This window comes from Tachypleus tridentatus, chromosome 10, assembly GCF_004210375.1.
Source record: "Tachypleus tridentatus isolate NWPU-2018 chromosome 10, ASM421037v1, whole genome shotgun sequence".
Lineage (NCBI taxonomy): Eukaryota > Metazoa > Arthropoda > Merostomata > Xiphosura > Limulidae > Tachypleus > Tachypleus tridentatus.
This window is the reverse complement of record NC_134834.1, coordinates 120,460,693-120,478,238: the sequence shown is the minus strand read 5'-3', so window position 1 is coordinate 120,478,238 and position 17,546 is coordinate 120,460,693. Positions and strand designations below refer to the sequence as shown.

Genomic DNA, 17,546 nt, shown 5'->3' with positions numbered 1-17,546 from the left:
GTACTTGTTAATAGTTGTCTCTTACATTTAATTATATAATACATATATAACCAGCTATCAAATGATGTATTGTATAACATTGTGTTCTGAACAGATAGTAGTGAATTTCATTGAGAGTACAAACAATGTTCCAGTGAGAAACTTAAGTTTTGATGAATTTGTAAATGCCCTTGTCACATTGTAAAAAAGTCAACAAATCTGTGAGAGGTAGGGGAAATTGTCTACTTTTTGCATGTTATTATTCTACATTCTTTGGTGCATTATTTGAATAAATAAATATTATTTACTGCATTACTACTGTTAGTCTAAAAAGTAGGGTTAAGTTTCACTGATTATCAACAGTAAAATAAAGACTGGGTAAGTACTTCTTGATTTTCATGTTTATTCATTATTTATTATTATAAAAATAACTAAAATGTAAAAATATGGACCTGTTTAGATTAGTTAAGTATAGATTAGGTAAAATAACTAATATAGTAAAAATGTTTTGTGATGCACATGTGTGAGCAGCATGTGCCCCAAGTGATTTACTACTTACAATGGTGCAAATAGTAGTTTGGCATAGTTCAAAGAGCAATAAAAAAAATAATAGTTAATTATCAATACGTATACACTGTTACAAGCTTAAATCTACTTAAGATAAATGAATTTTCTTTCATGCTACAATTTGAAGTCATTCTAGAAAGAAAAACAGGGTAATTTAGATTATGTTTTTGTGGTTACAAGTTTGGTCAAATTGACCAATCATGTTTTGAGTTAGGGTAGAAAGAATAACAGATAAAATATAAAGTTTAACTGAAAAAAACATCTGAAATGTATTTTAAGAGGTTTTCGGATTACGTAAAGGAAATTTGAGATTTGTATTAATCTTAATACAAAATTTCTTTGCATGTGCACTATTCAAAACAAATACTTAATATATTCATGGACAAATCTTTACTTTATTAAAAATACTTCATTAAAAAGTATGATTTTTTGTATGTGAAAGAGTTATAATGTTAACTGAAAGAATGACAAATTTTAAGATATAAACATTATATTGAAAATTAGAATTTAAATATATAAGGACTTTTAAAAGAGTCAACCAAATTAACCAAGCCCATGATGAGCGAGTTAAATTATTTTCATCACTTCTTAAGAAAATTTAACACTTGCAATGAACAGTGCAGCAGGGTGGAATTTTGAAACATTATTATAATTAAAGGGATGAAATATGATATAAAAATACATCACCATGTCATTTACCTTAATTAACTCCTTAAACCCAAGTGGATGCTGCGACCTTCCAACTAAAAATCCCTATTTACCTGTCGAGTGGTGACAGTGTCCAATAACATTTATGTCTCTTTGGCTGAAAAACTAGTCCTAACCAATCCATGATGACACGAAAAACCACTTGTAGAGAAAATTATATAAGTAAAAAAATGGCTGGTATGGGTAGAGAAAGCACGATGTAGAGGAGCAAACAACAAAGAAGGTCGAAACGTTGTTAGCTCCTCTACATAGTGCTTTCTCTATCCATACCAGCCATTTTATACATATATAATAGTCCTAACCAAGTTCTTATCATCCTTTTGTAAAGAGGCCAGATGTTCTTTGAAGCATTATTATTTGTTCTCATTTGTCATATTTGAGATGGATTGCTTTCAGTGTTTTCTTGTGTAGTCTAACAGTTTGTCCACATCAATTGTAAAACAAAAATGGGGAGTTGAAAGATGCCACAGAAACATTTTACTGCAGATTAAACTATGAGTTCAATCAATTAGATGGAAAGTGATAACAATGGTGGTTCGATCCTGAATTTGACTTTGGAAGAGACTCTAGTTATGAAAGCTTTTAGAACAATCAACAAAACCCAGTTAGTGTTTCTCAATCAGCTGAACAGAGGGGGACACTGTCCCAAACATGATCTAATGATACATAGAGACCACCAAACCAAAACCCCAGCTAGACTTGATCCACCACATAGATCTATGTTCACCACTAGATCCAGAGTTAATGATTGGATTGAAAGAGATCTGCAAAACAGACAAACCACAACTAAAGACTGAATTTGTACTGAAAAACAAGCATGTTCTTGGTGTACATACAGTATCTATGATAGCTCAACACAACTTAACTGTTTCAGAGTTCTGTTTACAGAGAGTAACACTTTCATCACTTCTATCAAGTACATTGAAACACAAGTTGCAAAGAAAACGACTGCTCAGAGATGGTTGAGGTATTTGAACTGGATCCCCTTTATCCACTACAAGTTGCTGATGACAGCATCAATGGACATCTACAAATAATGTACCATTCAAGACTACTTCACCACTCACCAGTCTCTCCACACACCCCTCTATCACAAAATGTTCAACAGGAAGAGGTTTGAGGCTATTTACTACACAATACTTCATGTGGGTACCTCTTATGTTGAAGGGAAAAACAAAATTAAGAAAATATTATGACATATCATGATAACTGTGAAGATGTCATGAGAATAATTCTGGCAGAATGTGCAAAAAATTATTGGTTAAGAAACTTTCTAAGTGTTATATTGATAAACTACATTATTAAAGACTGCAATTTTCTATCAACTGAGACAGTTATTAAGAAAATGACTTTCACTCCCATTAGGTGTCACTTTCACAACAAACTGATAAAAATATGCACCACTCCAAATCAACACAAAGCTACGTATCAAGATACATCAGCATATAAAACCAGGTGACACTTCACATCAATCACAATAAACATTATTTCTAAAATTAATCTCCATTATTCACATACTTTGTAAAATGCTTGAAGATCAGCAATGGGTGGTGACTCTTTGTCAAAGTTAGGGAACTTGTCTTGCAGGTGAGCTATCAGCATACCAAACTGTGTACCCCAGTCACCAATGTGGTTAAGTCGAACAACTTCGTGACCAACAAATTCAAGTAATCTTGAGATACTTTCCCCGATAATTGTAGACCTGAAAAATGACAAAACAACAATTACTTTGGACAACCATGCTGAAAAGAATTGGAATAATCACGTTTCTCTCCATCTGATTTTTTTTTACATTTCTTAAGCCCTTATACAAAATAAATAACTGAAGATATGTACGACTACTTAAGTTGAATTCAAGTGTTATGATTTAGATGGTTTAAGTAAAGCATAACTGTAATGCGAGTCATATGTTGAATAGTTCATTTGTTATGATCTGGTACTTGTACATTGCATCATTTTACTTGAACCTTCTAAGTTTTTCTCACTGTTTTAATTTAGTGTTATTGCATCACAATATCTTGTAGTGAGTAGAATGTCCTAGGCATCACTCAGACTATAACAATGCATAAAAAAAATGTAGTTTGAGTTAGGCTGTGTAATGGTGAGTTTAGCTATAAGAATGCATAGTGGCAATTTCTAAAGTGAATTGTCACAGACTATTGCAATAACAGAGAATAGGAGAACCAATCTGTCTTCTCAATTGTGTTCTAAAGTTACTGAACTAAACTGTGTCAACTTTGATGAAAAGAAACATTTATTTAAAGCTCTGGATACAACTACAGCAGTAAAGGGTGTAATGAACATTTGTTCAAATGTTTGACTTCTTTTAACATATTATTTTAAAACAATCTGAAGATGACCCAGGAAGGTTGAAACGTTGTTCTCTGCTCATCAATAAGAGTGTTAATACCCATACCAGCCATTCTGAGATACATTTTGTATGCTGTTTGTTTATTATTGAAATTTATCTCAAACAAGTCTTAGACACCTACTGGACATAATCTGGTTCATCCATACATAAAAACCTGATTATAACTCATATAATAAAGATGAAATTAAAATTTTAACATTCTGATTACTGCTACATTTAAAAAAATCTTAATTATATTTCAAAATAAATCTAAATCATAATCTTAACATATGACCAGAAAATCTTATTACAAGCAGTGTTAAAGACGGTTATGTCAGGAGGACAAGTAAAACAACAGTATCACGAACATTATGTTGTGAAACAAATGGAAAAGTCTGTGAAAATCAGTAAAAAAAGAAAGAATTTTATTTATAGTATTATAAATAGTTCAGCCATGATATTAGAATAATAAATACATTCAAAAAATCAACAAAGAACAAAAACAATAAACCCTGTATGTAGCTCAAGTGCATAAAGATAAAACTTTTCTTCACTGGAGGCAAACTGATTAAGAAAGGCCCGTCTTTGGTAAATACTCAGTTCATACGATTTCTTATTTGTGTCTTCAAATATGACGTGAGCATTACAAATACACATATAATCAAATATGATGTGAGCATTACAAATATAATCATTTAATAGGCATTTGTCTCTTCTCATTACTACAACATATTCACTACACAATTTGTACTTTAAACAAACTGAAAATATGTAATAATGAAGCAAGCTTGAATTGTCTATCAGCTTTTGAGTCCATTTAACTTCACCATACAGTAATATAAATTAATTTAGGTATGCAAATAATATTATGACATTTTATAAATTATCAGAAGCCTAATGGTATTTCTTTTGATGTGCTGATGAACCCTGAAAAAGTGTAACTACAGCCCACATCTGATCAGAGAATGTATCAGGCCTCAACATCACGGGTTCTTTTTTCAATTTCACCTCTAGTAAAAAAACAAATAAATCTTTAACAAGCTTAGAAATTGATATTATCATTTTCACTTCAAGACAGTCTGTCACACAAGTCAAATAATGACACTGTTATCTATTAAACTGTGTGTAATAATGACACTTTGTTATTAAACTGTGTGTAATAATGACACTGTTTCCTATTAAACTGTGTGTAATAATGATACTGTTTCCTATTAAACTGTGTGTAATAATGATACTGTTTCCTATTAAACTGTGTAATAATGACACCGTTTCCTATTAAACTGTGTGTAATAATGATACTCTTTCCTATTAAACTGTGTGTAATAATGATACTGTTTCCTATTAAACTGTGTGTAATAATGATACTGTTTCCTATTAAACTGTGTAATAATGATACTGTTTCCTATTAAACTGTGTGTAATAATGATACTGTTTCCTATTAAACTGTGTAATAATGATACTGTTTCCTATTAAACTGTGTGTAATAATGACACCGTTTCCTATTAAACTGTGTAATAATGATACTGTTTCTTATTAAACTGTGTGTAATAATGATACTGTTTCCTATTAAACTGTGTAATAATGATACTGTTTCTTATTAAATTGTGTGTAATAATGATACTGTTTCTTATTAAACTGTGTGTAATAATAACACCATTTCTTATTAAACTGTGTGTAATAATGATACTGTTTCCTATTAAACTGTGTGTAATAATGATACTGTTTCCTATTAAACTGTGTGTAATAATGATACTGTTTCCTATTAAACTGACTGTAATAATGACACTTTGTTATTAAACTGTGTGTAATAATGATACTGTTTCCTATTAAACTGTGTAATAATGATACTGTTTCCTATTAAACTGTGTGTAATAATGACACTGTTTCCTATTAAACTGTGTGTAATAATGATACTGTTTCCTATTAAACTGTGTGTAATAATGATACTGTTTCCTATTAAACTGACTGTAATAATGACACTTTGTTATTAAACTGTGTGTAATAATGATACTGTTTCCTATTAAACTGTGTAATAATGATACTGTTTCCTATTAAACTGTGTGTAATAATGACACTGTTTCCTCTTAAACTGTGTGTAATGACACTGTTTCCTATTAAACTGTGTGTAATAATGACACTGTTTCTTATTAAATTGTGTGTAATAATGATACTGTTTCTTATTAAACTGTGTGTAATAATAACACCGTTTCTTATTAAACTGTGTGTAATAATGATACTGTTTCCTATTAAACTGTGTGTAATAATGACACTTTGTTCTTAAACTGTGTGTAATAATGACACCATTTCCTATTAAACTGTGTGTAATAATGACACTGTTTCCTATTAAACTGTGTGTAATAATGACACTGTTTCCTATTAAACTGTGTGTAATAATGATACTGTTTCCTATTAAACTGTGTGTAATAATGATACTGTTTCCTATTACACTGTGTGTAATAATGACACTGTTTCCTATTAAACTGTGTGTAATAATGACACTGTTTCCTATTAAACTGTGTGTAATAATGATACTGTTTCCTATTAAACTGTGTGTAATAATGATACTGTTTCCTATTAAACTGTGTGTAATAATGACACTGTTTCCTATTAAACTGTGTGTAATAATGATACTGTTTCTTATTAAACTGTGTGTAATAATGATACTGTTTCCTATTAAACTGTGTGTAATAATGACACCGTTTCCTATTAAACTGTGTGTAATAATGACACCGTTTCTTATTAAACTGTGTGTAATAATGACACTGTTTCCTATTAAACTGTGTGTAATAATGACACTGTTTCCTATTAAACTGTGTGTAATAATGATACTGTTTCCTATTAAACTGTGTGTAATAATGATACTGTTTCCTATTAAAATGTGTGTAATAATGATACTGTTTCTTATTTAACTGTGTGTAATAATGATACTGTTTCCTATTAAACTGACTAATAATGACACTTTGTTATTAAACTGTGTGTAATAATGACACTGTTTCCTATTAAACTGTGTGTAATAATGATACTGTTTCCTATTAAACTGTGTGTAATAATGATACTGTTTCCTATTAAACTGTGTGTAATAATGATACTGTTTACTATTAAACAGTGTGTAATAATGATACTGTTTCCTATTAAACTGTGTGTAATAATGACACTGTTTCCTATTAAACTGTGTGTAATAATGACACTGTTTCCTATTAAACTGTGTGTAATAATGATACTGTTTCCTATTAAACTGTGTGTAATAATGATACTGTTTCCTATTAAACTGTGTGTAATAATGACACTGTTTCATATTAAACTGTGTGTAATAATGATACTGTTTCTTATTAAACTGTGTGTAATAATGATACTGTTTCCTATTAAACTGCATGTAATAATGACACTGTTTCCTATTAAACTGTGTGTAATAATGACACTGTTTCCTATTAAACTGTGTGTAATAATGATACTGTTTCTTATTAAACTGTGTGTAATAATGATACTGTTTCCTATTAAACTGCATGTAATAATGACACTTTTTCCTATTAAACTGTGTGTAATATTGACACCGTTTCCTATTAAACTGTGTGTAATAATGATACTGTTTCTTATTTAACTGTGTGTAATATTGATACTGTTTCCTATTAAACTGACTGTAATAATGACACTTTGTTATTAAACTGTGTGTAATAATGACACTGTTTCCTATTAAACTGTGTAATAATGATACTGTTTCCTATTAAACTGTGTATTAATGATACTGTTTCCTATTAAACTGTGTGTAATAATGATACTGTTTCCTATTAAACTGTGTGTAATAATGACACTGTTTCCTATTAAACTGTGTGTAATAATGATACTGTTTCCTATTAAACTGACTGTAATAATGACACTTTGTTATTAAACTGTGTGTAATAATGACACTGTTTCCTATTAAACTGTGTGTAATAATGACACTGTTTCCTATTAAACTGTGTGTAATAATGATACTGTTTCCTATTAAACTGTGTATTAATGATACTGTTTCCTATTAAACTGTGTGTAATAATGATACTGTTTCCTATTAAACTTAATGTAATAATGACACTGTTTCCCATTAAACTGTGTGTAATAATGACACTGTTTCCTATTAAACTGTGTGTAATAATGATACTGTTTCCTATTAAACTGTGTGTAATAATGATACTGTTTCCTACTAAACTGCATGTAATAATGACACTTTCCTATTAAACTGTGTGTAATAATGACACTGTTTCCTATTAAACTGTGTGTAATAATGATACTGTTTCCTATTAAACTGTGTGTAATAATGATACTGTTTCCTATTAAACTGCATGTAATAATGACACTGTTTCCTATTAAACTGTGTGTAATAATGACACCGTTTCCTATTAAACTGTGTGTAATAATGACACTATTTCCTATTAAACTGTATGTAATAATGATACTGTTTCCTATTAAGCTGTGTGTAATAATGATACTGTTTCCTATTAAATTGTGTGTAATAATGATACTGTTTCCTATTAAACTGTGTGTAATAATGACACTGTTTCCTCTTAAACTGCATGTAATAATGACACTGTTTCCTATTAAACTGTGTATAATAATGACACTGTTTCCTATTAAACTGCATGTAATAATGACACTTTCCTATTAAACTGTGTGTAATAATGACACTGTTTCCTATTAAACTGTGTGTAATAATGATACTGTTTCCTATTAAACTGTGTGTAACAATGATACTGTTTCCTATTAAACTGCATGTAATAATGACACTGTTTCCTATTAAACTGTGTGTAATAATGACACCGTTTCCTATTAAACTGTGTGTAATAATGACACTATTTCCTATTAAACTGTGTGTAATAATGATACTGTTTCCTATTAAGCTGTGTGTAATAATGATACTGTTTCCTATTAAATTGTGTGTAATAATGATACTGTTTCCTATTAAACTGTGTGTAATAATGACACTGTTTCCTATTAAACTGCATGTAATAATGACACTGTTTCCTATTAAACTGTGTATAATAATGACACTGTTTCCTATTAAACTGTGTGTAATAATGACACTGTTTCCTATTAAACTGTGTATAATAATGACACTGTTTCCTATTAAACTGTGTGTAATAATGACACTGTTTCCTATTAAACTGTGTGTAATAATGATACTGTTTCTTATTAAACTGACTGTAATAATGACACTGTTTCCTATTAAACTGTGTATAATAATGACACTGTTTCCTATTAAACTGCATGTAATAATGACACTGTTTCCTATTAAGCTGTGTGTAATAATGACACTTTCCTATTAAACTGTGTGTAATAATGATACTGTTTCCTATTAAACTGTGTGTAATAATGACACTGTTTCCTATTAAACAGTGTGTAATAATGACACTGTTTCCTATTAAACAGTGTGTAATAATGACACTGTTTCCTATTAAACTGTGTGTAATAATAACACCGTTTCCTATTAAACTGTGTGTAATAATGACACTTTCCTATTAAACTGTGTGTAATAATGACAGTTTCCTATTAAACTGCATATAATAATGACACTGTTTCCTATTAAGCTGTGTGTAATAATGACACTTTCCTATTAAACTGTGTGTAATAATGACACTTTCCTATTAAACTGTGTGTAATAATGACACTTTCCTATTAAAGTGTGTAATAATGACACTGTTTCCTATTAAACTGTGTGTAATAATGACACTGTTTCCTATTAAACTGTGTGTAATAATGATACTGTTTCTTATTAAACTGTGTGTAATAATGATACTGTTTCCTATTAAACTGCATGTAATAATGACACTGTTTCCTATTAAACTGCATGTAATAATGACACTGTTTCCTATTAAACTGTGTGTAATAATGACACTGTTTCCTATTAAACTGTGTGTAATAATGATACTGTTTCTTATTTAACTGTGTGTAATAATGATACTGTTTCCTATTAAACTGACTGTAATAATGACACTTTGTTATTAAACTGTGTGTAATAATGACACTGTTTCCTATTAAACTGAGTAATAATGATACTGTTTCCTATTAAACTGTGTATTAATGATACTGTTTCCTATTAAACTGTGTGTAATAATGATACTGTTTCCTATTAAACTTAATGTAATAATGACACTGTTTCCTATTAAACTGTGTGTAATAATGATACTGTTTCCTATTAAACTGACTGTAATAATGACACTTTGTTATTAAACTGTGTGTAATAATGACACTGTTTCCTATTAAACTGTGTGTAATAATGACACTGTTTCCTATTAAACTGTGTGTAATAATGATACTGTTTCCTATTAAACTGTGTATTAATGATACTGTTTCCTATTAAACTGTGTGTAATAATGATACTGTTTCCTATTAAACTTAATGTAATAATGACACTGTTTCCTATTAAACTGTGTGTAATAATGACACTTTGTTATTAAACTGTGTGTAATAATGACACTGTTTCCTATTAAACTGTGTGTAATAATGATACTGTTTCCTATTAAACTGTGTGTAATAATGATACTGTTTCCTATTAAACTGTGTAATAATGACACCGTTTCCTATTAAACTGTGTGTAATAATGATACTCTTTCCTATTAAACTGTGTGTAATAATGATACTGTTTCCTATTAAACTGTGTGTAATAATGATACTGTTTCCTATTAAACTGTGTAATAATGATACTGTTTCCTATTAAACTGTGTAATAATGATACTGTTTCCTATTAAACTGTGTGTAATAATGACACCGTTTCCTATTAAACTGTGTAATAATGATACTGTTTCTTATTAAACTGTGTGTAATAATGATACTGTTTCCTATTAAACTGTCTAATAATGATACTGTTTCTTATTGTGTGTAATAATGATACTGTTTCTTATTAAACTGTGTGTAATAATAACACCATTTCTTATTAAACTGTGTGTAATAATGATACTGTTTCTTATTAAACTGTGTGTAATAATGATACTGTTTCCTATTAAACTGACTGTAATAATGACACTTTGTTATTAAACTGTGTGTAATAATGATACTGTTTCCTATTAAACTGTGTAATAATGATACTGTTTCCTATTAAACTGTGTGTAATAATGACACTGTTTCCTATTAAACTGTGTGTAATAATGATACTGTTTCCTATTAAACTGTGTGTAATAATGATACTGTTTCCTATTAAACTGACTGTAATAATGACACTTTGTTATTAAACTGTGTGTAATAATGATACTGTTTCCTATTAAACTGTGTAATAATGATACTGTTTCCTATTAAACTGTGTGTAATAATGACACTGTTTCCTCTTAAACTGCGTGTAATGACACTGTTTCCTATTAAACTGTGTGTAATAATGACACTGTTTCTTATTAAATTGTGTGTAATAATCATACTGTTTCTTATTAAACTGTGTGTAATAATAACACCGTTTCTTATTAAACTGTGTGTAATAATGATACTGTTTCCTATTAAACTGTGTGTAATAATGACACTTTGTTATTAAACTGTGTGTAATAATGACACCATTTCCTATTAAACTGTGTGTAATAATGACACTGTTTCCTATTAAACTGTGTGTAATAATGACACTGTTTCCTATTAAACTGTGTGTAATAATGATACTGTTTCCTATTAAACTGTGTGTAATAATGATACTGTTTCCTATTAAACTGTGTGTAATAATGACACTGTTTCCTATTAAACTGTGTGTAATAATGACACTGTTTCCTATTAAACTGTGTGTAATAATGATACTGTTTCCTATTAAACTGTGTGTAATAATGATACTGTTTCCTATTAAACTGTGTGTAATAATGATACTGTTTCCTATTAAACTGTGTGTAATAATGACACTGTTTCCTATTAAACTGTGTGTAATAATGATACTGTTTCTTATTAAACTGTGTGTAATAATGATACTGTTTCCTATTAAACTGTGTGTAATAATGACACCGTTTCCTATTAAACTGTGTGTAATAATGACACCGTTTCTTATTAAACTGTGTGTAATAATGACACTGTTTCCTATTAAACTGTGTGTAATAATGACACTGTTTCCTATTAAACTGTGTGTAATAATGATACTTTTTCCTATTAAAATGTGTGTAATAATGATACTGTTTCTTATTTAACTGTGTGTAATAATGATACTGTTTCCTATTAAACTGACTGTAATAATGACACTTTGTTATTAAACTGTGTGTAATAATGACACTGTTTCCTATTAAACTGTGTGTAATAATGATACTGTTTCCTATTAAACTGTGTGTAATAATGATACTGTTTCCTATTAAACTGTGTGTAATAATGATACTGTTTACTATTAAACAGTGTGTAATAATGATACTGTTTCCTATTAAACAGTGTGTAATAATGACACTGTTTCCTATTAAACTGTGTGTAATAATGACACTGTTTCCTATTAAACTGTGTGTAATAATGATACTGTTTCCTATTAAACTGTGTGTAATAATGATACTGTTTCCTATTAAACTGTGTGTAATAATGACACTGTTTCATATTAAACTGTGTGTAATAATGATACTGTTTCTTATTAAACTGTGTGTAATAATGATACTGTTTCCTATTAAACTGCATGTAATAATGACACTGTTTCCTATTAAACTGTGTGTAATAATGACACTGTTTCCTATTAAACTGTGTGTAATAATGATACTGTTTCTTATTAAACTGTGTGTAATAATGATACTGTTTCCTATTAAACTGCATGTAATAATGACACTGTTTCCTATTAAACTGTGTGTAATAATGACACCGTTTCCTATTAAACTGTGTGTAATAATGATACTGTTTCTTATTTAACTGTGTGTAATAATGATACTGTTTCCTATTAAACTGACTGTAATAATGACACTTTGTTATTAAACTGTGTGTAATAATGACACTGTTTCCTATTAAACTGTGTAATAATGATACTGTTTCCTATTAAACTGTGTATTAATGATACTGTTTCCTATTAAACTGTGTGTAATAATGATACTGTTTCCTATTAAACTGTGTGTAATAATGACACTGTTTCCTATTAAACTGTGTGTAATAATGATACTGTTTCCTATTAAACTGACTGTAATAATGACACTTTGTTATTAAACTGTGTGTAATAATGACACTGTTTCATATTAAACTGTGTGTAATAATGACACTGTTTCCTATTAAACTGTGTGTAATAATGATACTGTTTCCTATTAAACTGTGTATTAATGATACTGTTTCCTATTAAACTGTGTGTAATAATGATACTGTTTCCTATTAAACTTAATGTAATAATGACACTGTTTCCTATTAAACTGTGTGTAATAATGACACTGTTTCCTATTAAACTGTGTGTAATAATGATACTGTTTCCTATTAAACTGTGTGTGATAATGATACTGTTTCCTATTAAACTGCATGTAATAATGACACTTTCCTATTAAACTGTGTGTAATAATGACACTGTTTCCTATTAAACTGTGTGTAATAATGATACTGTTTCCTATTAAACTGTGTGTAATAATGATACTGTTTCCTATTAAACTGCATGTAATAATGACACTGTTTCCTATTAAACTGTGTGTAATAATGACACCGTTTCCTATTAAACTGTGTGTAATAATGACACTATTTCCTATTAAACTGTGTGTAATAATGATACTGTTTCCTATTAAACTGACTGTAATAATGACACTTTGTTATTAAACTGTGTGTAATAATGATACTGTTTCCTATTAAACTGTGTAATAATGACACTGTTTCCTATTAAACTGCATGTAATAATGACACTGTTTCCTATTAAACTGTGTATAATAATGACACTGTTTCCTATTAAACTGCATGTAATAATGACACTTTCCTATTAAACTGTGTGTAATAATGACACTGTTTCCTATTAAACTGTGTGTAATAATGATACTGTTTCCTATTAAACTGTGTGTAATAATGATACTGTTTCCTATTAAACTGCATGTAATAATGACACTGTTTCCTATTAAACTGTGTGTAATAATGACACCGTTTCCTATTAAACTGTGTGTAATAATGACACTATTTCCTATTAAACTGTGTGTAATAATGATACTGTTTCCTATTAAGCTGTGTGTAATAATGATACTGTTTCCTATTAAATTGTGTGTAATAATGATACTGTTTCCTATTAAACTGTGTGTAATAATGACACTGTTTCCTATTAAACTGCATGTAATAATGACACTGTTTCCTATTAAACTGTGTATAATAATGACACTGTTTCCTATTAAACTGTGTGTAATAATGACACTGTTTCCTATTAAACTGTGTATAATAATGACACTGTTTCCTATTAAACTGTGTGTAATAATGACACTGTTTCCTATTAAACTGTGTGTAATAATGATACTGTTTCTTATTAAACTGACTGTAATAATGACACTGTTTCCTATTAAACTGTGTATAATAATGACACTGTTTCCTATTAAACTGCATGTAATAATGACACTGTTTCCTATTAAGCTGTGTGTAATAATGACACTTTCCTATTAAACTGTGTGTAATAATGATACTGTTTCCTATTAAACTGTGTGTAATAATGACACTGTTTCCTATTAAACAGTGTGTAATAATGACACTGTTTCCTACTAAACAGTGTGTAATAATGACACTGTTTCCTATTAAACTGTGTGTAATAATAACACCGTTTCCTATTAAACTGTGTGTAATAATGACACTTTCCTATTAAACTGTGTGTAATAATGACAGTTTCCTATTAAACTGTGTGTAATAATGACACTTTCCTATTAAACTGTGTGTAATAATGACACTTTCCTATTAAACTGTGTGTAATAATGACACTTTCCTATTAAAGTGTGTAATAATGACACTGTTTCCTATTAAACTGTGTGTAATAATGACACTGTTTCCTATTAAACTGTGTGTAATAATGATACTGTTTCCTATTAAACTGTGTGTAATAATGATACTGTTTCCTATTAAACTGTGTGTAATAATGACACTGTTTCCTATTAAACTGTGTGTAATAATGATACTGTTTCTTATTAAACTGTGTGTAATAATGATACTGTTTCCTATTAAACTGCATGTAATAATGACACTGTTTCCTATTAAACTGTGTGTAATAATGACACTGTTTCCTATTAAACTGTGTGTAATAATGATACTGTTTCTTATTTAACTGTGTGTAATAATGATACTGTTTCCTATTAAACTGACTGTAATAATGACACTTTGTTATTAAACTGTGTGTAATAATGACACTGTTTCCTATTAAACTGAGTAATAATGATACTGTTTCCTATTAAACTGTGTGTAATAATGATACTGTTTCTTATTTAACTGTGTGTAATAATGATACTGTTTCCTATTAAACTGACTGTAATAATGACACTTTGTTATTAAACTGTGTGTAATAATGACACTGTTTCCTATTAAACTGAGTAATAATGATACTGTTTCCTATTAAACTGTGTGTAATAATGATACTGTTTCTTATTTAACTGTGTGTAATAATGATACTGTTTCCTATTAAACTGACTGTAATAATGACACTTTGTTATTAAACTGTGTGTAATAATGACACTGTTTCCTATTAAACTGAGTAATAATGATACTGTTTCCTATTAAACTGTGTATTAATGATACTGTTTCCTATTAAACTGTGTGTAATAATGATACTGTTTCCTATTAAACTTAATGTAATAATGACACTGTTTCCTATTAAACTGTGTGTAATAATGATACTGTTTCCTATTAAACTGACTGTAATAATGACACTTTGTTATTAAACTGTGTGTAATAATGACACTGTTTCCTATTAAACTGTGTGTAATAATGACACTGTTTCCTATTAAACTGTGTGTAATAATGATACTGTTTCCTATTAAACTGTGTATTAATGATACTGTTTCCTATTAAACTGTGTGTAATAATGATACTGTTTCCTATTAAACTTAATGTAATAATGACACTGTTTCCTATTAAACTGTGTGTAATAATGACATTGTTTCCTATTAAACTGTGTGTAATAATGATACTGTTTCCTATTAAACTGTGTGTAATAATGATACTGTTTCCTATTAAACTGCATGTAATAATGACACTTTCCTATTAAACTGTGTGTAATAATGACACTGTTTCCTATTAAACTGTGTGTAATAATGATACTGTTTCCTATTAAACTGTGTGTAATAATGATACTGTTTCCTATTAAACTGCATGTAATAATGACACTGTTTCCTATTAAACTGTGTGTAATAATGACACCGTTTCCTATTAAACTGTGTGTAATAATGACACTGTTTCCTATTAAACTGTGTGTAATAATGACACTATTTCCTATTAAACTGTGTGTAATAATGATACTGTTTCCTATTAAGCTGTGTGTAATAATGATACTGTTTCCTATTAAATTGTGTGTAATAATGATACTGTTTCCTATTAAACTGTGTGTAATAATGACACTGTTTCCTATTAAACTGCATGTAATAATGACACTGTTTCCTATTAAACTGTGTATAATAATGACACTGTTTCCTATTAAACTGTGTGTAATAATGACACTGTTTCCTATTAAACTGTGTGTAATAATGATACTGTTTCTTATTAAACTGTGTGTAATAATGATACTGTTTCCTATTAAACTGACTGTAATAATGACACTGTTTCCTATTAAACTGTGTATAATAATGACACTGTTTCCTATTAAACTGCATGTAATAATGACACTGTTTCCTATTAAGCTGTGTGTAATAATGACACTTTCCTATTAAACTGTGTGTAATAATGATACTGTTTCCTATTAAACTGTGTGTAATAATGACACTGTTTCCTATTAAACAGTGTGTAATAATGACACTGTTTCCTATTAAACAGTGTGTAATAATGACACTGTTTCCTATTAAACTGTGTGTAATAATAACACCATTTCCTATTTAACTGTGTGTAATAATGACACTTTCCTATTAAACTGTGTGTAATAATGACACTGTTTCCTATTAAACTGTGTGTAATAATGACACTGTTTCCTATTAAACAGTGTGTAATAATGACAGTTTCCTATTAAACTGTGTGTAATAATGATACTGTTTCTTATTAAACTGCATGTAATAATGACACTGTTTCCTATTAAACTGTGTGTAATAATGATACTGTTTCCTATTAAACTGCATATAATAATGACACTGTTTCCTATTAAGCTGTGTGTAATAATGACACTTTCCTATTAAACTGTGTGTAATAATGACACTTTCCTATTAAACTGTGTGTAATAATGACACTTTCCTATTAAACTGTGTGTAATAATGACACTGTTTCCTATTAAACTGCATGTAATAATGACACTGTTTCCTATTAAACTGCATGTAATAATGACACTGTTTCCTATTAAGCTGTGTGTAATAATGACACTTTCCTATTAAACTGTGTGTAATAATGATACTGTTTCCTATTAAACTGTGTGTAATAATGACACTGTTTCCTATTAAACAGTGTGTAATAATGACACTGTTTCCTATTAAACAGTGTGTAATAATGACACCGTTTCCTATTAAACTGTGTGTAATAATAACACCATTTCCTATTAAACTGTGTGTAATAATGACACTTTCCTATTAAACTGTGTGTAATAATGACACTGTTTCCTATTAAACTGTGTGTAATAATGACACTGTTTCCTATTAAACAGTGTGTAATAATGACAGTTTCCTATTAAACTGTGTGTAATAATGACACTGTTTCCTATTAAACAGTGTGTAATAATGACACTGTTTCCTATTAAACAGTGTGTAATAATGACACTGTTTCCTATTAAACAGTGTGTAATAATGACACTGTTTCCTATTAAACTGTGTGTAATAATGACACTGTTTCCTATTAAACTGTGTAATAATGACACTGTTTCCTATTAAACAGTGTGTAATAATGACAGTTTCCTATTAAACTGTGTGTAATAATGACACTGTTTCCT

General features: G+C 29.0%; 1 protein-coding gene across 1 annotated transcript in view; it reads right to left on the bottom strand.

Annotated features, from left to right (window-relative positions):
- LOC143228467 (arginine--tRNA ligase, cytoplasmic-like) overlaps window positions 1-17,546 on the bottom strand; it is a 58,742-nt gene that overhangs the window by 32,317 nt on the left and 8,879 nt on the right. Inside the window, exons 5-6 of the mRNA XM_076459723.1 lie at window positions 2,773-2,956; window positions 1,937-2,018 (exon numbers count right to left, since the gene is read on the bottom strand). Of these exons, the coding sequence (XP_076315838.1) occupies window positions 1,937-2,018; window positions 2,773-2,956 (266 nt within the window). The remainder of the gene's footprint in view (window positions 1-1,936; window positions 2,019-2,772; window positions 2,957-17,546) is intronic.